General features: G+C 35.1%; 2 protein-coding genes across 3 annotated transcripts in view; both read right to left on the reverse strand.

The window, feature by feature from the left end:
• LOC111053857 (zinc finger protein 474-like) overlaps positions 1–3,465 on the reverse strand; it is a 41,049-nt gene extending 37,584 nt beyond the window's left edge. The window contains exon 1 of the mRNA XM_039422085.1: positions 1,123–3,465. Coding sequence (XP_039278019.1) covers positions 1,123–2,343 — 1,221 coding nt within the window. The 5' untranslated portion in view covers positions 2,344–3,465. The remainder of the gene's footprint in view (positions 1–1,122) is intronic.
• A 3,512-nt stretch (positions 3,466–6,977) lies between these two features.
• Positions 6,978–27,209, reverse strand: LOC111047524 (eukaryotic translation elongation factor 2). 2 transcript variants are annotated; one of them, XM_039422087.1, is made up of 11 exons: positions 26,855–27,209; positions 24,635–24,849; positions 21,860–22,053; positions 20,658–20,866; positions 18,547–18,671; positions 16,188–16,296; positions 14,021–14,690; positions 12,558–12,847; positions 11,270–11,479; positions 9,570–10,010; positions 6,978–7,305 (listed from the first exon to the last, which is right to left on the reverse strand). In XM_039422087.1, exons 1-11 carry the CDS (start codon positions 26,855–26,857, stop codon positions 7,237–7,239), a joined length of 2,535 nt encoding a protein of 844 aa, XP_039278021.1. In that variant the 5' UTR covers positions 26,858–27,209; the 3' UTR covers positions 6,978–7,236. The 2 variants fall into 2 exon arrangements, with proteins under 2 accessions (XP_039278021.1, XP_039278020.1); XM_039422086.1 differs by lacking the exon at positions 18,547–18,671 and adding an exon at positions 19,542–19,666.
• Between the last annotated feature and the right edge of the window lie 476 nt (positions 27,210–27,685).

Here is a 27,685-nt window from a genome sequence, read left to right on the forward strand (position 1 = left end):
TGGGCTTCGAAGTGCACGAGATTGATATTTTCAGAATCTATGAGCAAAATTAGGAGATCTAAATCATTCACGGTTTTCCGGTTTGCAATCCACAAGTTGACATGTTTTGATGTGAACAAACACAACCTTACTCTCTCTTATTATATTTGTAATTTTTAAATAACTGAAAAATGTGATTAAAATTTCACATGCTTTTGTGCTACCGGGATTATAAGGAAGTACAAGTGAGAATAAATGACAAGTAATTTGTTTGGAATAAAGTTGTTTCTGTTAAAATAATACCATAGAGAAAATAAGAGCAACATTTGGACTGTTGTATAACTTAAAATTGGAACCGTTTTGGGCTCATAAGCCTGTGTTACTTTTCTGTAAGTTGTGTAAATTTGAATGATTAAATAAATATAGCATAAGAGTATATCCCACGGTATAGGGTGTGATATGTTCTCATGCTATCATTTCTACATGATAATGCATAACTGACGATGAGCTGTCCTAATAATTTTATTCAATCTACTTCTGAATTACCTTTATTTTAGCCTACTGATCTTTGAAGAAATGATAAAGTTATGCAAATCAAATTGATCTCTGATTACATTTATGTTAAACTTCAATAATTGTAAAAAGAGGTTGTTATACAGAAAAATCAGCCAGTAATTGATTCTCTCCTACAGAGTTTTATTCATCAGATGGAAATTACTGAGATATTGCAATTATTCAAATGCTAATGAATTATTATTATTAAACGAAAATCCCAATTAAATGCTGTGAATCACCCCGAAGACTTCTGCTACTGCAAATATTGACAACAGGGTAAATAGCCAGATGGAAATTCGAAATTATTTGTCAGCCCGGGAACATTTGCAAAAAATTTTATTCATCCTTCTTTCAAATTGTATTAATTCCAGCCTATTGACCTTTAAAGAAATGATAAGTCATTCAAATCAAATTGATCACTAATCAAATATGATAAAGGGATGTTAGATTGTAATGAGAGGTTGTTATCCAGAAAATCGGTCAGCGATTGATTTTTCTTCACAGACATTTAACCTACAAAAGTGTGCTGTTACAAGAATAGCAAAATGTCACAAAAGAAAGTATGTATTATGCATGCGATCGATTCACCTGTAGACAGTGGGGTTCGTGCAGTGGTAGAGAGGCGGTTCCAAACTCCCTCATGCACAGGTAGCAGACCACGGTGCGTGGCTTCCTCGGAGACGAGGTTGGCGAGGAGGTCGCTGACGAAGTGTCCGGACGTTCCCGGGAGCAACCGGTGCTGGGCGGAGAATGCTGCACGGGGTTCAGTGTAGGCACGAACGGCGGAGGTGTCCGGGGAGGAACCGAAGGCTTCGAGCTCAACTGACGTCGGCTGATCGGAATCTGCGAGGTTTTCGGCGATCGTCGGGGTGATTCTGGGGGGAGTTTGTGTAAAACTTCAGGTTTTTTCGAGGCGTCAACCCGAAACGTGTTTTTACGAGCTACTGGTGACGACTGTTTCACCACTTCTGCTATGGGTTCTGGTGGATTCATTCTTTTACGTGCAACTGGTGATTGTTTCACCACTTCTAGTATGGGTTCCGGTAGATTTACTCGATTGCTACGGAATTTGATGGCGTTTGGCTTGCGTACAGAGCTTTTCGGTTGGATTTGTGGGCTGGGAACGTTCTCGGCCTCCGAAGAGCGGGGTAGTTTTGTCTTCTTCACCTGCACTCGAACCGGGTGACTGTGGAGACGTTCCGGCTGTTCAGGGCGGCCGCATGTGCAGCAGGGTGGAGGCACTGACTCGGTTACCGACTCAATCATCATCGCTTCTTTCACACTTTTCAGCGTTTCCACTTTCCGCTTCTCTTTGGGGTGCAGCGGTGATCTTTTCGTTGGCACTTTGGACACGCGTTTCACCTGACCCTGTGGCTCAGTCTCCATTGCGTTTGTATTAGTCAGCTGGGAACCTACGTTATTATTTACAACAGGTGCAGCTCCAAAAACATCAGCTAACCTCTTCCTCCCATTACTACGAATCCGATAAGTAGTATTAAGACCTCTCGAAATCCGTTTCGTTTTCGGCTCCCCAGTTGAACATCTCTCTTTCTTCCCGCTGTTCGATCTTGGACTAATTATAAGATTCTCGATTGTTAGGAGCTTGTCTCGGCACAAGGTTGTCATGTCTAGCTTACGTAGCAGTTTGGGGTCTAGTACGAGGGGTTTTTCAAGAGTTGCAGTTTCTGGTCGTTTGGATTTCGGCTCAACTTTTTTGGGTAGCTTGCCAACTTTTCCCGGCCAAGTGGCTGTCAATGTTGAAGATGCAGTTGATGGCACCGGCATTCTTCTGTATACACTTGTTGACATAACTGCTTATCAATTAAATAATAACTGTTATAACTGTTCCTGTCTTGTATCTTCTAGACTATCAACTTCCAATAGTTATTGCCAACCAGACGATTATAATATTCCTAAGTAGGTACAATTATGAATCAGTTTCCTTGTATGAATTCAGGAAGGTTCAAATTAAAAGAAAAAGAATATCTCATTGGAAACTCAGATAATAACACTCTTACGTAAAATGTATATAAATCAGTTTCTTCGCATGAATTCATTAATAAATATTATTACTGTTTCTATCTTGTATCTTCTTGACTATCAACCTCAAAATAGTTATTGTCAACCAGATGATAATAATAGTTCTAAGTAGGTACAATTAGAAATCAGTTTCTTTGTATGAATTCAGGAAATTTCAAATTAAAAGAAAAAGAATATCTCATTGGAAACTCACCCTAACCAAAATAATAAATAGCACAATTTGATCAATCAATCATTCTTCGTCAGTCAACAGAAGTGATAATGCAACTGATCAATTCTATCATGAAAACAAACGGTATGATAAGCTAGGGAACTCTGATGAGACAAGTGATATAATCCATATCTATTATTTTTGAAATTGGAGTCTACGGGTTGATGTATTGAAAGTTATCTTAATATGAAATACTGATTGATGTATTGATATTGAAAGAGAAGGTCGCAGAATCATACAAATAATTTGAAATTCCAAATCATCTGGAAAGTCCATGAGCTGTTTCACACGACTATTATAGTGATAAATTAATGAATAACTGAACGTAGGCCTATCAGAAAGATATTTACGCATTCGAGGAATATATTAGAATATAATTTGGAATTGTCTTTTAGAGCTAGAAAATTTAGGAACGTAAATTTCAATTTTCCATGTATGATGTTGTTTGATGCAGGCCTATTACAATCTTCACTGTTTACCACCGCAATTCCAAACTCTATAGATTTCTAGCACTCTCTCACAATCATTATCTTCACTGAAGGAAAACACCGACAATTATTGGAACGATCAACCACTTGGAATATCACCCAACGACAGCGGCGCAATTAAACTGGAGACTGCTGAACGCTGAACTGAAAACTGAATCACCCACTCGAACTAGAATGCGATTGGCCGGCTGTGAAAAAGGAAAGCAACAGCCGAACTAGAATTCCCTCCGAAGCGTCGAAATTTCCCTCCGGCGAATGGAAATATCCCGCAAGCGGATAATTGGAAGAGGTGACAAGGAGGTAGGTGCATTTTCCTCACTATTTTTGGAAGTGACACAAACACATTACAGCCTCCATAGCACTCATAGCAGCCATCAGCACAGGACTATAATGAAGTCCACGTTATAATGGCTGTGGAGAAAGATAGGAAAACAGATTTGCCGATTCTCTGCTATAATAGCAGATGTCCCTGACTTATAGAATACAGCTGATACCGGTAGGCCTATCTCTAAATCAACTGTTCATTCTTGTTTAAAATAATGAATTGTATTATATTCGTCAAGAAAATATGTTTTTCAAGGATTAAATAATACATTTCCATGATTATTGAGATAAAACATATTGTAAATATTTGTACATCGTTAAAAACGGTCATGCAACGTTGCGGAGCTGGAAAAGGATAGCGCTATCTGCTTTGTCGAATGATAGACAAGGATACATACTATTTATCGCATGAACTATGAACTTTCATAATAATTGATATCGTATATTATTAAATGATGTATTATCATGTTTTTCTAGTTTTTACTTACACCTTACAGCCACTAAATCTCCGTAAACAAAGCCATAGTGCTTTCTGGTGACGTCAGCACAGTTAGGGCTCCTACACAAATATACAGTAACCTACCTAACTATATTACCCAAAAGGTAATGGGTAATATAGTTACTGCACACCGCCATTAAAAATCTGGTGTGGCGCACTCACACAACTTTCCTTATGAAAATTTATCACCTGACGCTAGTGTTCACGCGCATCTCAAGTCTACTATTCAAAGATCCAAGCCAGCTGGTGACAGGACAATAACGCTGGAGACACACGAAGTCTGCTATCTCTTCATAGTGAATGATTCAATAGAATCAACAGTTGCCAACAGTTTGCAATTGAAATAACATTTTTCTCGAATTTCAAGCTTATTTTAAATTTTATGTGAAAATGTTACTGAACAATAATTGTAGAGATTTTCATACTCAATCTTTTCCACTTGGAATGTTTTGTTAAAATTGTATCTGAAGCCTGATAATTGGGAATCTAAAATCAAACTTTGCATAGATGGGGCGGAGCTCCTGAAATTTTTACAGATATGGGACTTGTGGCAGTTGATAGAGCTTATCAATGACTATTTTAGGTATAAATTTGATCAAAATCGTTTGAGCAGTTTTCGAGAAAATCGCGGAAAACCCTGTTTTTGACAACATTTTCGCCGCCATCTTAAGTTTCAAATTTCAAGTCATTCCGTTAATTGGCAGATGAGATATCGTGTACACAGACGCACCTACACACACACATACAGACCAATACCCAAAAACCACTTTTTTGCTCAGGGGACCTTGAAACGTATAGAAATTTGGGAAATTGGGGCACCTTAATTTTTTTCGGAAAGCAATACTTTCCTTACCTATGGTAATGAAAGGGCAAGGAAAGTGAAAATTTGTTGATTTCAGCTCATCTAATATCAGCTAGTGCTTTTATTGGTTTTCAGAAGAGTCGGCTAGCAAGAAGCTCTCCGATTGGCTGATTCCTGAAGGCCAACCCAATCAGCCAATCGGAGAGCTTCCTGCCCTGCCGACTCGTCTGAATACGCCTAATATGGTCTCGTCCTAAGTTACTCTCCCTCCATACTCTGCAGCCGTCACTCCTTTCCCCTTCTTCAATTGAAGGGGCCAGAAAAAAATGAGGTTTTGTGATTCAACAATTACAGGGTTTGGCTTTGGGATAGGTATAAAAAAATACTCCAAGCTACGAAGACCTGGAAGTTCTACCGGATGGCTAACATAAAAGAAGCCACTTGCCATACTGAATTTTATACGTGAATCAATTATTCAGTATTAAGTTAATATCAGTTATGTATAATAAACAACAATCAACTTATTGAATTTATGAAATAATTATATTGTTACTAGCAGCAGAGCATCAGGTAACTCTGCCGTTTGTCCGCTCAAATACAAAATACAGTGGAGCCTCGATATATATAGTACATTCTGTTATAGTACTTTTTCTGCAGTCCCTTGAATATAGCACATTATTAAAATGTACCTATTGCAAACCCCGATGTAGTACAGATATTACATTTTTCTAGCGGTCCCTTGAGATGTACTATATCAAGGTTCTACTGTATCATATTATTCAAGATCACACAAGGCCTGTTTTATTCAGGCCATACATACAATCATTGATAGTAATTATATACGATTAAATAATATTAAGAAATGATCTCCTTCATAAATACTAACAATCAATAATATTATAGTGTTGATCTCAACCAGTATTCATGAGGAAGATAATGAATTCGCTCATGTCAGATTTCAACAATATTAGTGCCAAGTCAAATATAAGCTACTAATAATTATTTGCATTGCACAACTTATGGTCTTTCTTATGACCAATTCAAGTTAGCCAGCTTGGATCTGAATCCAAGATTTCTATACTAACTAGTATCGGAATGCGGAATTCGTATCAAACAAGAACTGGGTGGAAAATGAATTCTATAATCAAAACAGTTGTACCATCAAGTCGTTTTCGTTCTTGAAATTCAACAACGCCATTCATCGTTTTGAATACATGATTTGCCAATACTGGATTGCATAAAGTGAGATCAATAATTATATCAATCCGGGACCAGCATTGTATCTATGGTCTGTCCTTCGGAAGGAAAGGCAAAACATAAATAAAGTTTGCACTTGTCTAAGCATAGATTAATGACTCATATCAGTCTATTTTATGTGTATCTTATTCTTATGAGTACCTATAATGAATAATTATTACTTTCATACTTACACAAGCGCAAACTTAATGTTTTGTCTCTCCTCTTGATGAACAGACTAAAGAAGGTTTAATCATCTGAAAACTGATTCAGTATTGCTGATATGTATATCGTGGTTGGAGCAACCAAGGAGGTAAGGAACAAGTTGTATTATTTCCTTATTCGTGGTGCAACCCAGTATGAAATTAATAAAACTTCCAAGTAGTGTGTGGTAACAAAGTAGTACATAAATATCAATCCTTGTTTTAAATTCCCTACTTACAACTACTGTTTGAAGATCAATTCAATAGGAGATTCTCAAATTGCAATGAATCAAGTTGTTTATCAGAATATACTATGTATAATTCAATAATATTTCATTTCATATCTATAAGTATTATCATAACAAGAAATTAACGCAAGTAACAAAACTAAAAAGTGCATGTGATTGCATAAAAAATCTACGAAGAACAAAAAATTTTTGTTTGAAAATGAAAGTAATCAGCGTTGTCAACACTAAAAATATTCCAACATCACATTGTAATAATATTAAATTTAAAGCAATTTGAAGTTAATCAATAAGAATAACTTCATTTTCTAAAATGCAAATAGCATTCAAAGAAAAAAATCATAACACAACCTTGATGGAATAAAACTAATGTAAAAAAAGAAACCAACCAGTAATTCTGATTCAATATTGCTCTATTTTCTCTTCAATATTACAAACTGAATCTTTAAAAAAACAGACAAATATAATAGCATCACAATATTTTCACTCCATTGAGTTGAAAAACAAATTACTGAGAATATATAAATAAGTTGTCAAAAAATATGAAAAGAATATACAATGCTGCTCCCAGATACGAGATGAAAATATTGATGTTGTTTGATGGGAAATTTGAATCATAAAAAATTTGTTTCCCTGTTTAGTTCTTTATTAGGCTTACAATTTGTCAAGATACTGTGTTATATCAGGCAAGCCTTCTTTCAATCCCTTCCTTTTCCTTGTGTCCTGAAAAAAGAGAGAAACAAAATTAGTTCCAAGACAGAATCATTAATAATCAAGTACATTGATAGGAATATTATCTGAAAATGAAAGCAAAAACTTCTCTAGAAGTAATTAATTATTTGAAGGCTAGTTTATGATAAAGCATAATGTCAGAATTAGATAGAAAACCGAAATCACAGACTATGAAATTGTATTAAATGATTAGCAATCCAAAGATTAAAAACTGTATGTTCTCTTATTCAAATAACTAGATTTTTAAACCAGCCACTAGAACAGAAAACACATTAGTTTTCCCACAGTGTGCAAAATACTCTACACGATCAAGTAAAGCATTGAATTTTATGGGCTAGATGATTAAAATAGAACGAAAAAATAGAAATATTCTTCTATTATAACCAACATTTGAGACAATAACACCAATTGAAAGAATGTGTGTTCCCCTATTCAGGCTACTATCAGAAAAATAGCAACCAAAACAAAGAACATATTAATTTTCCCATAGTGTGCAAAATACTCTACAAGATCAAGTAGAGCATTGAATTATATGGGATATTGTGAAAAAGTTTAGCAGTGTACTGTATAATTGAATACAAATAGAAAAATGTATTATACCCAGAAAAGTCTTACTACTCAACATAGAACTCTATTTTGATTAAAGATTGATAATTAATAATCAAATAATTATTAGTAATATATCTTGTGTTGTTGTAAACAAATTCTCACTATTGAAATTAGTTTTAATTACATTATACCTGGGTGGTTAAAATTCGATATATGAATTATATTTCAGCTTCATATAAATTATTGCTTTTATGAAACCAAAGTGTTTGAACATTATAAAGTAATAAAACAAGTTGTTTTAAAAATGTTGTAGTTCATCTTTCACTATTCCCAAGAGGACATAAGGATAGAGGTCCTGAGATAGCTTTCGATAAACTGCTTTTTCATTTACTCCATAAGTACTGCAATTCTATCATTGTCAAAAGAATGCTAAAATTAGCACTCGATCGACTCAAGAATTACTCTTTGTACAGGAGATGAGAGTACTAGTATTGACACTTGTCTTCAGTTTTTTCAGTCTTTCAGAAAAGGGTAACTACAGAATAATAAATAATAATTATAACATGAATAATAGATAATGTTGAAGCTCATCTTTCGCTATTCCCAAGCGAGCATAAAGATAGAGGCCCTGGGGTAGCTATCAATGTACTTCGTTTTATCTACTCCCTATGTACTGCCATTCTGTCATTATCAACAAAGAGTTACGAATAACGTCAAGCCAATTCAAGAATGACTCATTGTACAGGAGTTGAATCATGAAATCATGATTCAAATATTATTTATTCACTTCCAAGGATAGTTTTATTCAGATGTAAACATTTTGAAAGATCTTTAGTTTCGATCATCTGTCAGCTTCTCTACGCTAGAAAGTTCAATAGATGAGTAAATCGAATAAGTAAAACGTTGGTAAAATAAAAGAACAGACGCTTAGAATAGAAAGACTTTTTTGTTAGATGCCGTGGACCACGATGTTTGGACCACGAAAAATATGAGAAGTACCGCATGAGAAGTATTTCAGTGATGCCAATTAATGAACATGAAAATTATTTGCAATTCTATATGAATAAAGTTATCCTTTCGTATTAAAGAATAAGTCTATTTGAACCGCTAATTGCAGAAAAGGGGCATGTCCATACTGGTGAATTTTTCAGTACAGTGAAAGAAATTTCTATGATAAAACTTAACTTTTTCCAAGTTATTTTATTCCAAGAATAAAACTTTCCAAGTTATTTTATTCCAAGAATAAAACTTTCCAAGTTATTTTATTCCAAGAATAAAACTTTCCAAGTTATTTTATTCCAAGAATAAAACTTTCCAAGTTATTTTATTCCAAGAATAAAACTTTCCAAGTTCTTTTATTCTTTACGTGCTTCTCTCTCTCTCTTGCATTTTTGTTTAATTTTTCAATCAGATAATGTGAAAGTTCATTTTTAGCCTTTGCACAGCCTAAAGGTGCGTACAGATTTACGCGCCGCGAAGATGAGCAATTCACTTTTATATCTGTATCTTACCGTTTCTGTAAAAATACAAATATAGTCAGCTGATTAAAAGTGAATTGCTCATGTTCGCGGCGAGTATATCTGTACGCACCTTTAAATGGTTTTAAAAAATGAATGAAAACAATGCAGATGTGAAGCAAATTCTGAAATGTTTCAAAGAACTTGGTGAAAAAACACAAATTTAGTGTAAGTGAAGCGTCAAGTTACCTGGACTACATTGTATGGCCTAGTTCCGTTGTCGAGTGGATCTCCAGGCAGCTGCTGCCAGTGATCAAACACACACTGTGGGAACGCCTGACCGCCGGTGTTACTGCGCAGGTCAGCGGTGAATCCAAACGACTCGTTGACGGGCAGGTAAGCCTTGACGACAAACATAGGTGTTCCGGCCACCTGCATCTCCTCAAACACGTGACCACGGCGACGGTTGAGCACACCGTAGATGCCTCCGACGGCCACCTCGGGGCACTGGATCTCGCACAGGTAGACGGGCTCCATGAGGCGAGGCGCCGCCGTCAGGTAGGACGCGTACAGGCAGCGACGCGTCGTCGGGATGATCTGACCACCGCCGCGATGGATGGCGTCAGCGTGCAGCGTCACGTCGTAGATGTTGAAACGCACCGCGCGCATGTTCTCTTCTGACAACACTCCCTACAACAACACACATAATTACAAACTACAATCACACAATTCATACAGAATCAAACACAGTCAATTCTTAACTCGTTTTGTACAAACTACAATAACTGAGAGGATAAGACAAAATATAAGTAAAGGCATAGAGAAAAAAATAGCATAAGTAGATATATCCCATGGTATAGTGCGTGGTATATCAAGCTGATAGTCCATGTAGTTCTTTACTGTGAAGCTTTATGACGCTGGTAGTCTCTCATATTTTGCCGTTCATACACTGTTACCTGGTCAACACAGTAAAAATCGACAATAATCGGCTTGAGATAACAGTAAAAGTTGCGACATAAACGCCCTATACCATGGGATATCTACTTACGCTATTGTTTCTCTATGGTACAGGTGAGTTAATTGAGCTCACACCTACCTTCAATTTAAATTCAATTTTATCGACATGCATAAGTGTTGACTGTGAGTTAAATTAATTTATTCCAACTGTATGGATTATTTCGGTAGGCTATTGTTTAATGAAATAAAAATCCTATTCTATTTTTTTATATCTTCCTCTCCCATTATACCCTTTTACACTCCTCTTTACCCTTCATTCCTTACTTTCATACCCTCTACCAGCCTATTACATAGGAAATCATAATTGGCTAGGTATTTCCCTCCTTTCATTCTATTCAGCACAACCCACCATAATGCCTGTTATTTTTCGTATATTCATTAGAAATTTGTATTTCGATTGTATTGTTTTTTTATTGTGTTGAATACACTTATGGATCGATTCAAATCAAATCAATTTATTCTAATATGCGAAATTATAAAAAAATCAAATCTAATCTCTAATGTATTTATTAGTAAAATTTTAATATGTAGGATAATATAAGAGATATTAGAATAGAATTAATAATTTTGATATAAACTCAACACTTGACTATAATACTTGATTGACTAGCTATAATAAAAATGAGGTAGTATATTGACTGTAATTTATAAGGTAGTAAATTCGTATGGCTCTTGTTGGTGAGAAGTCCATTGCGAGATGGTCCCACCTAGCCTGAATATTTATCATTCAAGCCATCAATGGGCCTTACGATTGTCATACTTCAGCCGTGACCGACAAAGTAATGTGCCCATCCGATAACAAAGGAGTGGCCCGGTCGAAAACTTTTTGAGATGAGCGGGTTTGAACCCCGGGATCTCTTAGCGGCTAAGCAAGCACTACATCCACTAGACCACGGATTACTCCATCAATGAATTAAAAACTTGTTTCTGACCTCCTTTGAGGCCCACTGGAATCCAGCAACAACGGAATCCTTGATTTCGTTCAAGTACTGAACTCCCTTTGTGCAATCGATGAGCAGATTAGGTCCAGTTCCATCAGGTCCAAACGACCAGATTTTCCTGGCTTCAGTCACGTCCATGTCGTATTTCTCTCCCAGATATCTGGCTCTGCTCTTGAAGTCGTCTCTTGCATTCACGTCTCCCTACAAAATACCAAAACAAATTGTAATTAAAAATTCATGTTCAGTGAATTTTAGTTCATTGGAAAAACGAACGCAAAAAAGCTCGAATAATAATTGAGAGTTCCATGCATGCAATCGATGCATACAGCATCCTCAGCATAAGACAGATTTACATTCACAGACTTCTAACATTGACCAGAAAGAACCCACAATTCTTCGTCAATTCGAATCACCCGCAAGGAACACGGAGAAGGAATATAGACTTGGCAATTCCCAGGATGACAACATCAGCCGCTCAGAGGTCAGCCACATATTTAGGACCAAAAATTTTCAATAAACTGCCAATAGCTATTAAAGAAACAGCTCCAATCAATTCATTCAAATCGAAAACAAAAAACTGGCTCCTGTCCAATAGAATCAATCATGGAGAACAATTAGTTCTATGAAAAAATTTTCCATACGGTTTCATTCTTATTTTCTTCATTTTAATGATTTTCCCCATGAGTATTATAAATGTTTTTATGTTAAATTTTTATAAAATGTCTACATCTTAGGCTATCAATTTTCTTTTTTATATTTGTGTATATAAATGTGGTTTTCATGAACTTCTAATGACACGCAAGATGTATCTTTATTAGAATTTTCAACTTTTGGCATAAAATCTTAAACAATAGCAATTGACATTGAGGAATTTTCCGTAATTGAAAACCCAGTTTCATTTTTATCACATCTACATTTATTAGATTTGTACACAGATCTGTGATTCAATAAATGTGGATGTGACATAAATAAAACTGTGTTTTTCAATATTAAAATCCTGCAATTTAAAGCCAAAACATAACCTCCCTTTTTGCCTTCAAAACCTGATTGAACAGAGCCTTTCAAGTCATGTTCAAAAAATAGACAAATTGAAACTTGCAGTTCTGAAGCACTCCCGATGAACTGAGAGATCTTGAGGAACTGGAACTCTCCCTCATAATTCATGACGTGTACAATTTTCTAATGGTTCTAGAACTTTTACAATTAAATTTTTCCACTACGGTATCAAGCATAACACAGAATATGTTCAAAGTCATATTTTGTGTGAAAAGACACTCACGTTATCAATGTCCTCTGCAAGACCATCAGGCAGAGGAGCGGCCTTCATAAAGAGACGATTGTGCTTGTTGGGCGACTTGGACAGACACATCTGGTCGGACTCTTCACTGACTGTTTCACGGTAAGACACAACTGGGTCCGACTTCTTGATGGGAATGCACGCGTGATCTTCTTCCAAGTCCTTCAAACAGATTTCCAAATGCAGTTCTCCAGCTCCAGCAATAATATGTTCTCCAGATTCCTCAATGATACATTGCACCATAGGATCTGATTTGGCCAAACGCTTCAGACCTGTAAATCAACAGAAATAATTGTAAAAAATGAAGCACAGAACAGTATACATTTTTAAGAAAAAGATTCAACAATCAACATGATTATAAATGAACATGAAAGATTTTTCAAGAGAGTGATTCAACCAACAATCAACATTATTTTTAAACATTTAACAAATCTTTACATAAAATATGTAATTATTTATCGTGTAATTTTTAATAACGTGTCAACATAAAGCTGTAACGATTAATTTACTGCCAGCAGAACCAACTCCCTAGGCACATCAGAAATGTATATTTTCATCATAGCTAAGCAAATGAACATACAGCAGGAAAGCAGATCTTTCAAAATTGTGATCGGTCCATTACAATAAGTATTGAAATATGAACGAATACGATAGAGTGGGCAGAAGTGGGTTCAACTCTCAACTTCGCTTTCAATTAATAAATCAGTGTGAAGAAAAATTATCTGGTACAGTTCAACGATTCAACTACAGGAACAGAAGACATACCATGGTAGATACAGACTTATGCGCCACAATTTTTACTTTTCATCAGCTAATCATATGCGTATTACATCTATATCTTACTGTTTCTGTACGAATAGATACATAATAAGCTTCAAATGATCTAATGAAAAGTGAAATGCGCGACCCTTGTGTTCATGAACCTTGACGTCACGGCATAGAAAAATGAGAATTCCCAACTAAAGTTCGTGAGAAATTACACGGCTCTTTCTCGAAGACGGAGAGGTCCGATGCTCTATCCTCCACTAATCACTCCCACTACCTAGCAAAATTCTCCTTCTTTTGTGTATGTGTGAGAGAGAGAGAGAGAGCTTTGTAACGCGTCGCGCCAACACTCCCCTCCAGATATTGCCTGGCAATGTTCCAAAGTCAGCAGGTATATTGGTTTGTGTGTGTTACGGAGATGTGTTCATCACAAGAACGTGAAGCGAAATGACACGGCGCATCCGTGTGCGCAGGATGTCCGTCTATGTCTATGCTACAAACTGTGGAAGGAGAAATGGGTTTCTCCTCTTCATGTTAAGTAATATCTCACAGACGTTAAATAAGATCTATTGTCAATGTACCGGTAATCTATGATTCAGTTAGCTGCGACCTCAACTCGTGATGCAAGTTGGGTATATATTTCATTATCAAAAATATTTCGGAAGGAAAGTTTGACGAACCTTCGACAAGCTTGGGCAGATCGGCGGGGTTCTTGGGCTCGACAGCAACTCTGACGACAGGCGACACACTGAACTTCATGACACGCATGTTGTGGGCGTCCTTGAAGGTGGTGATGGTTCCCGTCTTGACGAGGAACTGGTCAACACCGACCAGACCACAGATGTTTCCAGAGGGCACATCCTCAATGGCTTCCACATAACGACCCATCATCAGAATGGTGCGCTGGATGGCCTTCTCGTACAGATCCTCCTTCTTGCCGGGCACAAAGTTGGGGCCCATGATGCGGGCCTTCATTCCGGTGGCTACCTTGCCGGAGAAGACACGGCCGAACGCGTAGAAGCGACCTTTGTCTGAGGTGGGCACCATCTTAGAGATGTACATCATGAGTGGTGCGTTGGGGTCACAGTTCTTCACTCCAATGGCGGCCTCGTCGTCATGGGGGCCCTCGTACAACATTTCCATTCTGTACTTCTGCGCGACCACGGGTGACGGCAGGTGGATGGCTATCATCTGCAGCAGCGCTTCGCCCGCCGGCAGCCATGTTCTCATCACCACCTTCAACAGCTGTTTGCCGTCCTTCTCCTTGTCCTCGGGTTTCAACTCAATTCCCAGCTTCTGCAAGAGGACGGCGGCCTCGTCCTTCTTGTAGTTCATGATGCAGTCGAACACCTGTTCAAAACATCAATTCAATATTAGAGTAAGCTACATAGGGCCCGTTCTGGGTACATAGAATATGGTAAATTGTCCGATTCACAATTTACCAGGTAAAAAGTTCCGCGACCCATGGGAAGAATTTCATTTATTCATTTATTTACATGCAAATACAATTCTGGTAAAAACAACAGGCATTTGCCCAAAACTGCTTCAAACCTTAATTTGGAATACACAGTCTAAAGGTTATGTTACTTACTACGTAACTTAAATGATAACTTAATTCGCACACAATTTTGAGTACACAAAAATTTTGACAGATTCTGTACCAGAAACCAGTTCCAAGTTCCTGCCCCACAGTCGAAGCCTGGTAAATTGTGTCATTTCAAAGAATTTGAGCTCTCATTGGTTAATTGAATTGTAGTCTGCTTGCTTCTCTGCGCATGCACTGATAGCTTGCTTGTTTAGCATAGCATAGCCCTTAGACCAGTTATAGAATAGACACGCTGGGAAGTCTAGCCTCTGAAGCCAACATCTACTGCCATATCACCATATCGTGACGTCAGCATCGGATAGAAAACAATGTAAACAAACTCTGCAGAAAAGTTTTCTATCCGATGCTGACGTCTCGATATGGTGATAATGGCAGTAGATGTTGGCTTCAGAGGCTAGACTTCCCAGCGTGACTATTTTATAACTGGTCTAAGGCATAGCCGTAGAATACATAACCAACAAAATGATGTTTTTGTTAAATGAGTTTAATGATTCGTTAAATGAGTTTTTCGCTATAGAAAATTTGAGAGTAATGGAATGAAAGAAATGCAAACTTTTCTAGACGGTAAGTTTGTAAAACAACCTTTCTTCATTCACGCAGCTAGTAAACTGCACATTTTGGTCTAAATCAACTTTATAAGTGCGCGCCAAAAGCTTGAACCAACGATTTTGAAATGGCGATCCATGGAAAATTTTTTGCACTAGTCACGTGATGGAACAATTTACGATTGGAACTAGAACAATTTACTGTACACAAAACGTACATATAGTATAGGCCTACTTGAGTCGTATTTTAGCAAATACGTAGTGATGTACGTACGCCAACATCGTAGTGATGGTTCACATAAATTTCAAGTCAACAAGATAAAAATACTTTTGGTAATTATAAATCCAAAAGAAATAATATTTGGTGAAAATAACTATTGAAAATTCGTCATTATTATAAGATTCTTCATGAGGCTTTACACAAGATGAAAATTTGTACCGTAATATGATAAAATAGAATAAAATTCAGTGATTCAGATGGCCGTTCTATTAATCTATCAATAAAATTCAGAACAGGTCTGTGAAGAACAATCATCATTAACACTGATTTAGATTTGTTTCGTACTACAAGATTTTTTCATTTGACGCGTCAACTGTGAATGTATAAAAATTATTACAATATCGGAGAGAGGAATTCCAATCCGTCGAAGCATTGTGATTTATAATCAATTTTAAAAAACATAATAAAACTCGTACCTTGTAGATGGGGTCCAAAACGTACATGTTGAAAGAACGCTTGTTGTCTTCTTCCTTCTGCTTGGCCCATTTCTTTGTTTTGGGGTTGAAGAAGTTCTCTCCCCACAATCTGAAAAAGGGATAGAGAAAAAAATCATCAATTATTCTAGCAGTTACTAGGTATGAAATATGTATGAATCATGACTCATTATATAAGATCTCTAGACTACTATTTCAATCATTATTGGCATTTCTTTAGAAGTTTGATCAGTTCTGGAGTCGGTTGACAAGATGAAAAGATAATATGTGTTCAAACGCAGTAATAAAAAAGTACTCATCCTATATTTGGTATATTTTCTGTTTTCAAATAAGCCTATAAGTAAACTATAGATAGAAACTGGTCAGAAATGGAATGCAACCTTTATAAACATCACAAACGTTGAGATGGGAAGATTTCATAGTCAAAATCATCAACTTTTAATTGATCTGAATTCTCAAATTCTCGTGTTCAGGAATGATAAAAGTTCCAAAAATTTCAACTTAGCTAGTTATTGTAGAGAAATAAGTCGAGAAATCTGCCAAATTTTCATAATAGAGATACAGTACATTGAATAATTCAAAATAAAAATAACTTCTTATTCTGATATAAAAAGATCAACACTCTTGACCTCAAGACAATTTGATAAAAAAGATTGTAAATATGTAATCAAAATGACCTTGAGAGAAAGAATGGAAATTTGAAAACTGATTAAAAGTATATTCGTGCTGACTAATTTAGTTGCTGTAACTTGTATGGGATCAAGTATGTTGAAGAAGTTGCAACCAACAAAGGACAACTAAGATTGCAATAGATGAAACAAATAATAGTGGGAAAATAATAAAATATCATTTTTTCAAAATGTTAAGTGATTCAGATGGCTGATATTAGTTACTATAGTTTTGAAATCAGGACGAATTTGTTAGAACAAGCATTAATAAATCCAATGTCATTTCAAGTAGAAACGTTAGTTTCGGCTGAATAATTTGAAATAATCAGCATCCAAGTTTCAGAAGTGTACGATTAATCAGTGATTCAGACGGCCGTTCTATTAATCTATCAATAAAATTCAGAACAGGTCTGTGAAGAACAATCATCATTAACACTGGTTTGTAAGTTGGGTTGGACGTGTTTATCACTGATCACATTACTGGAAACATGATCAGTAAAGTTTCCAAAAATTTTCTTCAATTTCTACTTATATGTTATGTAATTTAAGGAGGGAATTAATTCATTTATCATAGAGATAATATAAGTTTTATGGTTTAAATAAGACATCAAATTCCATCATTGAGTGACAATAATTCGGCCAATTTGATACAATATTGCAAATTATTAATGAATTAGCATTTCAGATAGATATTCTATGTAACATCAATAGAATCAGAACAGGTCTGTGAAGAATAATCATCATTAATACAACTCTGCAGCTCATAAAATATCTATATTATATAATATTTTGTAAGGGAACCTGGCTCATTTTGGAAAGATATAAAGATAACATTAATGAACCAGTGATTCAGATGGCCGTTCTATGACTCTATCAAAGACATTCAGAACAGGTCTGTGAAGAACAATCATCATTAACACCGATTTCCCAATTATTTGATGTGGAAAAAATATAAGAGAGGAGCTCACTAAGCATTTATTATTTTGATATACCAGTTATTCAGATGGCCGTTCTAAGGTTCTATCAAAGTAATTCAGAACAGGTCTGTGAAAGAACATTCATCATTAAAACCGATTTCATATCAAAGTCAAAAAGTCAAGTATGACAAACTATTGCAAAAATGAAAATAATGTAGAGGATTTGAGGTAGAAAACTTAAACAGAAATACTGGAGAATGAATTAATAGGAAATTACATAAATTAATCAGTGATTCAGATGGCCGTTCTATTAATCTATCAATAAAATTCAGAACAGGTCTGTGAAGAACAATCATCATTAACACTGATTCGTAAGTCATAGTTACTATTATTGTCTTTTAACAAAATTAAAGACGTTTACAAATATTAAATGAAAAACTTTAACTCAATCAATTCTAAATTTCAAGAATAATAATATTGCCAGGGCTATCCCACACAACCGAATACTTATTATCTACTTGTTTATCAACTTCAAGGACAAAGAAACCGACTACAGTCTTTTAAAACTTCTTTTTATCTCAATTTCACGAAATAAATAAAAATACGGTGGTGCAGTCATAATAAACGAGAAACAATACCAATTCTGATTTTTTGATCAATTCTGATTATTCGATAAGCGAGAAACAATACCAATTCTGATTATTCGATAAACGAGAAACAATACCAATTCTGATTATTCGATTGATCATAACTCACCTGTTCATGAGCTTGACAACATCAATCTTGAATTTCTCGGCATACATCTCAGCAAACTGCTTGAGGGTGAAGGCCCATCCGTGGAGACCGGATCCGAAACCAACACTTCCCTTGCTGGGGTCAACCTAGCAAAACAATCACAATTTGTACAAGCATGTGTGACATAAAATTTAACTGAAGCACGGCCCACACAGGGAAAGTAGTAGCTATGGGAAAGCGTATCGCAAATGCCATGTACATTTGAGTTCCGGACATTTCCAATTGCGCGTTCCCGAGCCGACAAGACAGCTCACCCGTTAATACTTTCAAAGGAATCAAAAATTCGTGACGATCAACAGAGATACAAAGATAATACCGTATCAATATTGTAAGAAATATATAATTTGAAAATTCTGGAAAAAAATCTTTGCATTCATAATTATTCATATAATAATATACATTCCAGTACTTCGAATAATACAGAATGAAATACGCCAGGAATAACTCGCCAACGCAATATAAACAGTTTCGTGAAGGCAGATCGGTCGTTCAACCGGCAGGGAATCATATACGTACCATATTTAAATTTTCATTTTATCTATAAATAATCATATACAGTACCATAAAATATATTCGATAATGAAATGGCAATGATTCGTTCATTGCGCAGCAACCCTAAGAGCAAATTCAAAATTGATTTTTCCACAAAATTGAAGACGTTTACAAATATTAAATGGAAAACTTTTAAAACTCAGACGTTTACAAATATTAAATGGAAAACTTTTAAAACTCAGACGTTTACAAATATTAAATGGAAAACTTTTAAAACTCAGACGTTTACAAATATTAAATGGAAAACTTTTAAAACTCAGACGTTTACAAATATTAAATGGAAAACTAGTCTTTTAAAACTTCTTTTTATCCCAATTTCACGAAATAAATAAAAATACCGTGGTGCAGTCATAATAAACGAGAAATAAATACCAATTCTGATTATTTGATTGATCATAACTTACCTGTTCATGAGCTTGACAACGTCAATCTTGAATTTCTCGGCATACATCTCAGCAAACTGCTTGAGGGTGAAGGCCCATCCGTGGAGACCGGATCCGAAACCAACACTTCCCTTGCTGGGGTCAACCTAGCAAAACAATCACAATTTGTACAAGCATGTGTGACATAAAATTCAACTGAAGCACTTCCCACACAGGGACAGTAGTAGCTACGGGAAAGCGTATCGCAAATGCCATGTACATTTGAGTTCCGGACATTTCCAATTGCGCGTTCCCGAGCCGACAAGACAGCTCACCCGTACTTTCAAAACGAATAAAAAATTCGTGACGATCAACAGAGATACAAAGATAATATCAATATTGTAAGGAATATATCATTTCTGGAAAATTCTGGAAAAGAATAAAATCTTTCCATTCATACTTATTCATATAATAATATACATTCCAGTACTTCGAATAATACAGAATGAAATACGCCAGGAATAACTCGCCAACGCGATATAAACAGTTTCGTGAAGGCAGATCGGTCGTTCAACCGACAGGGAATCATATACGTACCATATTTAAATTTTCATTTTATCTATAAATAATCATATACAGTACCATAAAATATATTCGATAATGAAATGGCAATGATTCGTTCATTGCGCAGCAACCCAAAGAGCAAATTCAAAATTGATTTTTCCACAAAAACAAGAAATCGAAACTTTATGATCATTTAGCTTGAACAAACAATGCTGACATGTTAATTCCATATAATTGGTCTCAGAGATATCTACAATATAGGTCAACATCTTTTTACAGTATGTTGTAGCTCTGGTACTCAAATAATGACATTGTCTGAAATTAATGGTTTGCACCAGACGATGTAACAATTGCTGAATTTTATGAAAAATTTCAATTTAGTTTTCAACACTTTCAAGAAGTTATTGTGTTATTTGAGAAGTAGAAATGAAAATTTGAAAATTCTTCATCAGGCGGAGTTAGGACTTTCAAGTCATCTCTACCACTCAACCATGATAGGTTTACTACCATATTCTTGAAATTCATGAATATCTCAAGAAAATAGTCTAAAATTGATGGTTTGCACCAGACGATGTGACAATCTATGACTCTTACCCGAACTTCGCCCATGGGGCCCGAGTCATCGCTGTAGGTAGCAATGATGACGTTGACGTTTTCGACGATTCTCTGGAAGGTCTGGTAGAGGTCCTCAGACTCCAGCTGCAGCTCCAGCAGAGCGCGGTCCATCTTGTTCATGAAAAGCACAGGCTTTATTCTCTCAGCAATCGCCTGTCGCAGCACTGTCTCAGTTTGCACGCACACACCTACACAAAACAACACTCACAATGTCATATTCTTCGATTGAAAGAGAATACAGACTTAGAAAAGGTGAGGATTTTGCAGAGCCTAATGAGATTAGAGCATGTACAAATTTAAATTCATTAGCAAACAACACAATAAAATTGTAAAAATATATATTTTAATAAATGAATAATACGTGATTGAGTGATAGAGGCCATTACCACCCCAACCTCACCACATCATCAAATAAAAGTCATTCTATTCTATTATAATAAAAACAAAAGACAGAAAATACTCGTAACTAATGTTCATTTGGTGTAGACAGATAAATTTTGAGATAGACAGCTAGTACCAGAACAATAATGAATTCAAAGATTAACAAATCATTTTTCATCAATCATTTCCTTGTTTCTTTTCTATCTGGACCAAGATTGTTTCTCATTTCATATGTTGATTTTGTGAGACAGTTTACTTACTAATAACAACATATTACTAGAAAATGAGAAACAGTCTCATTCGAGATGACCCACAGAATTATAAAATTGAAAATTTGAATAAAAATATGAAATCGTTCACAACCATTAACTCGGTAACAAAGCATTCTGGGACCAATGTTTACATGAGCGTTTTTCTTTATTTTGATGCAAGGAAACACATCAGGAATTCCCTCGGTCTATTTTAGAAACACCCTGTATATTTTTTCCCCCTCAGAAAAAACTAAAACTACTACATCAATTACAGAAAATATTAGATAGTTTACAATTACATATAACGGTTAGTTACAATAAAAATTTCTTATAATGTGTCCCCTACATGTTTACATCCCTCTACATCCCTTGTCGACCAACATTGATTTTTGTAAGAATAAATAAATAAATAAATAAATTGTTCGTATTATAACTGAGGTTAGTTAATGAGTGATCAATTCTTATGTAGAATTAACTAAGAAATCCAATGGATAGTTTTGATTTAATGAATATCAAATAAGCAATATCAAACGTGTAGTGTAGACTGACCAGAGACACAGTCGACAACGACGAGAGCTCCATCGGTGACACGCAGGGCGGCCGTGACCTCGCTGGAGAAGTCGACGTGTCCGGGCGAATCGATCAAGTTGATGAGGAAACCCTTCTCTCCCTTGTCACGCTGGTCCGGGTTCGTGATGAACACCAGATCCTTGTCCTCAAGCTCAAAGAACATAGAGATGGCCCTGCAAAATCGAATAAATAAATCATTGATAAACATATATTTTAGAAAATTGACACACGACATCAGAGGATAAGTTTGCAAGCTGAACTTTAATGAAACCGTCACTAGAATATATTTTTACCAAGTGACTAGAGATAAACGTAACATAACTAAGAGATGAAATTAGCAAAAATGGGAACTTTGAGGCAGAACTTTTTTCCTAAGTCAGCTGTACTTTTAGGAGTAAGTTTGTTTCTCGGTACGTGTTTAAAAATTTCTCTAACAAGTGAGTATTCTCTATTTTAAAAATAATTGAGTGTTATAAATTATTATTATTTTGGTATTTGGAACATTCAAATTCAAAAGAATGGTTTGCATAAATATTTTTGGACAGAAAATTTTGTGGAAATCTAGAAGACATAACCTCATTTGGACTTTTAATGTTACCTAAATTTGGGAGAGAAATAGTACAAGGTATTCTTAGTTTTTCTCTCCCAATCTGTGCTTCATTGTAAAAAATGAATAAATAAAGAAATAAATGATTGGAGATTAGAATAAGTGAAAATCAAGACAATAGATTGAGTGAAAATCAAGACAACTGAATATTTTGACGGGCTTTGAATTATAAAAGTCCATACAGGAATAAGAAGTTTATTTACTACATATCAGGTTCACAGTCCGTGTTCTGTTCAGTGAAAATATTCTATCCATTAGTTAGGACTCTTGTAATAAAATACGAAAAAATTGTTTCAATTTCGCTCGACTGTTCCCAACGAGCATAAAGATAGAGGCTCAGAAACAGCACTGAGGTCAACTGAATGATGATTATCTACTCCATAAGCACTGTCATTCCGTCATTGCTAAACAAAGCAACAAGTTGCAATATCAGCTCCCAAATGACGCTTTGTGCAGGAGATGATTATGACAATACTAGGGCCGGTTGCACAAAAGACTGTTAAAATGTTTAATGATTAAATGCTAAGAGAACCAATTTGAGAAGGCTTCCCTGATTGGTTCTCGTAGTATTCAATCATGATTATGACAATACTTTCGGTTGCACAAAAGCCTGTTAAAATTTTAATAATGATTAAATGCTACGAGAACCAATTTGAGAAGGCTTCCCTGATTGGTTCTCGTAGTATTCAATCATGATTAAATTCTAACAGGCTTTCGTGCAACCGGAATGAGAAAATTAGCGACTAATATATTTGGATGACGAAATTACTAAATCAATACTCTGTTGTAGATCACACTTAAGACAGGTATAAAGAGGATGATTGCTATTGAAATAGCGATTCACCCACGTTCATTTGATGGTAATATACTAATACATATTCATTACTAAAGGTGGGTTTTGTTGTGCGTAAATGCCGTAGTAAACAACGACAGGGGAAGGATCTCAGATCGGCTAGATGATTTCCATTTGTCCAAATAAACCTAAAAGGTTATATTTTGAAGAGGGAGGTTGGGATTTTACTTTTGAATGGCAATGAGTTGATATTATTCTAAATATTTTGATAATCTTAAAAAATCAACAGAAATGACAAAAATATATTTTGAGCGCATTTGAAGTTTGCAGAAAATGAATGTCATCCGACAACAATGCCTGTCGTCTTCGACAGGCATTAAGTAGGCTATACCCTATACCGAGTTGGGCAATGACGTATGTATAATTATTTGAAATTACTGTCACCGGCTTATTCATAAACCAAACTCGAATTTTATCTCAACAATGTATAGCTCAAATGTTGCCATTTCCAGTGTAAGCAACAAGGCAGTTTACGCACAAACCAAAACCCACCTCAAGGAGACAATTAATCTACAAATATTAAGAGAAAATAAGTATTGAAATAGCGTTTGACATACGTTGATTTGATGGTAGTATAATAACAATCATTACTAAGGAGACAATTGGCCTACAAATTTTAAGGCTGTGCAAAGGCTAAAAATAAACTTTCTTGGTTTTAAATTTGTATACTATCAAGCTATCAAAATTAAAAATTTTTCCAGGAAAACATTTTTTCTCGATCATTACTTTCTGAGATATGAGCGCCTTAAGTTTAAATTTTTGTGCCAGAACAATTCAAGTTCGGTGAAAGATAAGACCATGAGATTTTAAGGATAGATTCTTCATGGTATTGTTGATCTAATAAAACAAACATTTTCTGAGAAAGTTATCCAATTTACTAAAAATGACCAAGAATAACTTTTAGTTGAGTTATTTTTCGGTAATTTTTGGTAAATTGAATAACTTTCTCAAAAATTGATATTTTCAGAAAATTTTTGTTTTATTAGATCAACAATACCTACCATGATCAACACCATCCTTAAAATCTCATGGTTTTATCTTTCACCAAACTTGAAATGTTCTGGCACAAAAATTTTAACTTTAGGCGCTCATATCTCAAAAAGTAATGATCGAAAAAAATGTTTTCCTGAGAAAACTTTTTAATTTTGATAGCTTGATAGTATAAAAATCGAAAAAAACTACCAGTAGAAAGTTTAAATTTAGCCTTTGCACAGCCATAAGAGAAATCTTTAATAAGGGAGACTGGAGACAATTTTTATCTCAAGACAAAATGAGTATTGGGAGTTTGACGCACGTTGATTTGATGGTGATACAACGTTCCTGCTCGTCCTTCCTGGTGTCAGTGAACCGGGTCTCGCCGGCCTTGGCGCTGGCAATGATTCCCGCCTTGGAGACGAGGGAGTCGGTCAGCGTCGACTTGCCGTGATCCACGTGGGCGATGACGGACATGTTACGGATGTTCCGCTTCTTGTCCATCATCACACGGATCTCGTCTACGGTAAAGTTCACCTGCAAACACACAACATACATTAGTCTACTGTGGTTGGTGGTGAAACCCTATTTTGGACTTTGATGTTTAATACATTTGGGAGATAACATTATTACAAGACAAGGTATCCTTGGGCTTGCCACTAACGAAAGGACATGCATGATAAGCATGTAAAAGATGTTTGACAGCAGCTTCTAACATTGAATAAACAACTGAAAAATCAGAAATATTATAACTATACAGAGATAATTTAACCTCAAATAGATTAAATGAAAACTAAAAAAAAGAAATTTTGTTTTGGAGTCTTTCGCTGTGATGACTCAACAATGTATGACGCTACCTGAGTACACAGATGATCAAAACACAAATGACCCGTCGATAGTGGCCTAGTGGTTTTCTCTCCCAATCTTTTTTTTTAATAGAATAAATAATGGATAAAAACTGTGTTACAATCAAATATCGCTTTTTTCAAAGTGGGATAGCTTTAGAAATTCACATCAACTGGGATTGATGATAAAATAAGTTATAATATAATGTATGTACTCCAAAATTAAACATTTTCAGAGGCTCTCCCACTAAAAAAATGTAAAAACTAGATGGGGCTGCAATACTTTTATCAACACTTCAAATGTTTTTTATAAGTTACCTGTATTACAAAATAAATACAGTAAATTAAACACTAGATGTTTTTAGTTAACTACTTTCAGAGGTTTTTGAAAATTAAACAATAATGTTTTCAAGCAAAAAATATTTATTCATGGGTTAGCCATATAGGCTAGATCCTAAAAGTAACTCACATGCTGATAAAAAATGGATAACATCGGTTTTTTGTAAGCTCAAAACGTTGAATGGTTTTCAGTCAAGTGTTACAGAATATTTGCAAACAGATAAATAAAGTTTGCTAGCATCCAATCCACCTACTGAGTTTGATGCTTTTAAAATTATTCTTGAATTTTATGAAGGAATTTTTATTAACTTACTAATATTAGGCTAGGCCTACTAGCCTATTTATAATTTTTTACAATTAAACAAGTTGTTTTAGTAGTGATAGTTTAAGAAATAAAACTAAGTTGACAGAAAATTACAAAATCTAGCAAGCATTGGCAAAGCAAACGGGACGTGATAGATGACATAAACCTTTCATTAGAGTTCTTGATAATAATAATGATCCAATGACATTTGAGGCAATAAGTAGGCCTATGGTATAGAATACGGTGAAAACTTCTTCAATATTTAGCTTACCTAAACATGATATAATGGCATTGCACTTTGACATACTTCAAAGTTACATTTCAGAGTAAGTTAGGTACTCATAAGACGCTATGTCAAAACATGATGTCAATATATTGAACACATTGAAGACATATAAAAATGTGAGAATAAATAAAAAATAATAAGAGAATACTGCTGTTTTTTAAAACAGCAGTCCTCAGAGAAGACTTGATGGATCAGTAAAAAGAAAATGAAAATCAATATGGGAAATTGAATCCAAGCTTAAGCATAACGGCATAACCGTATGACGTTGTAACCTAATAAAAGTGAAAATTGCAAGAACTAATTATATCTAGTGGAAAGGTTATAGAGTTTAGATTTGAATTTTGAAGTTTAATTATCATTAAATTAATGCCAATAGCTCATTCAAGTAGTAACCATAATCAAACAACGTAACAAGGGTATCTAATACACATGTAATTATTGAGAGCCGATGAACATGGGCGTAAAGTGGAATAGCAATTAATCACTTTCAAAACATTAGATTTAGGCCGTATTATGTCAAAAATCAAATTATCATCAGTTTAATAGATGAAAATTTATTTATGGAATCATATAGGAAATAAGATTGATATTTCAAAATTAATTATTTTTGCTTGAAGACATGACCGTTTCAGACTGTTGTGCAACACCTGAGAAGAACCTGATATTTTCAATCAAAAAATGATTCAATTGAAATAAATTATGGATAATATTGAAGAAAATACTATAAACTAATAAAATATATAGATTTATTTGAGTTTAATAGCTTACCATTTTGGATGATCTGCGATTATTTTCTCAATACACGACAAATGACTGCCAACGAAGGCAGACTCCCTTTGAAAGAAAGAAGGAATGGTCAAGTTTCTGGAGGAAAGACAAACGTGAACTTCCGCTTCAGTACCATAAATGAAATGTTGGCAATAGATATGAAGAGTATTCAAATCCAAGAATAATTGTAAATGTTATTCTGATATTTATAATTTTTCTAAATTATAATATAAATATAATTTTATTCACAAATGTCACTTGTGAAAAACTAAAGTATTATACCCAGCGCAGTGTGTCTGAACACACCAAGTGTGAAACGATCAATTCTACGCCGTAAATATTGAACGTTGTGAAATAGTAACGAAAATATGTAAGTAACGAGCTTACATACAGAGCCAACTACAGTAAGGTCCACGTTATAATGGCAGGGTTTGATTAGTAATGGTATTGATATCCTTGTCTATTATTCGGAAAACCAGATAGCGCTATATCTTTTTCGCTTTGGTATGTCGCCAGATCGATTTTCAACAATGTAGAACTAATAATTAATTAACAAAATACTTCATCTTGAATTTTTATCATAAAATTATTGAAAAATATCATTTCTTGCTTGATAAAATATAATTGATTATTTTTAACGAGAATTTAAAGTTCATATTACACCAATAAACCTGTATCAGCTACCATCAATAGAAGGCTTTGACAGAACAGAGGATCGGCAACGTTGTTCTCCTATCTTTCTCCACTGCCATTTTAACGTGGACCTCACTATAGTAAGACCTACTTTATAATGATAGCATTTTTAATACTGGCGTTGCCATACTTGTCTGT

Source organism: Nilaparvata lugens, chromosome 2 (assembly GCF_014356525.2).
Source record: "Nilaparvata lugens isolate BPH chromosome 2, ASM1435652v1, whole genome shotgun sequence".
Lineage (NCBI taxonomy): Eukaryota > Metazoa > Arthropoda > Insecta > Hemiptera > Delphacidae > Nilaparvata > Nilaparvata lugens.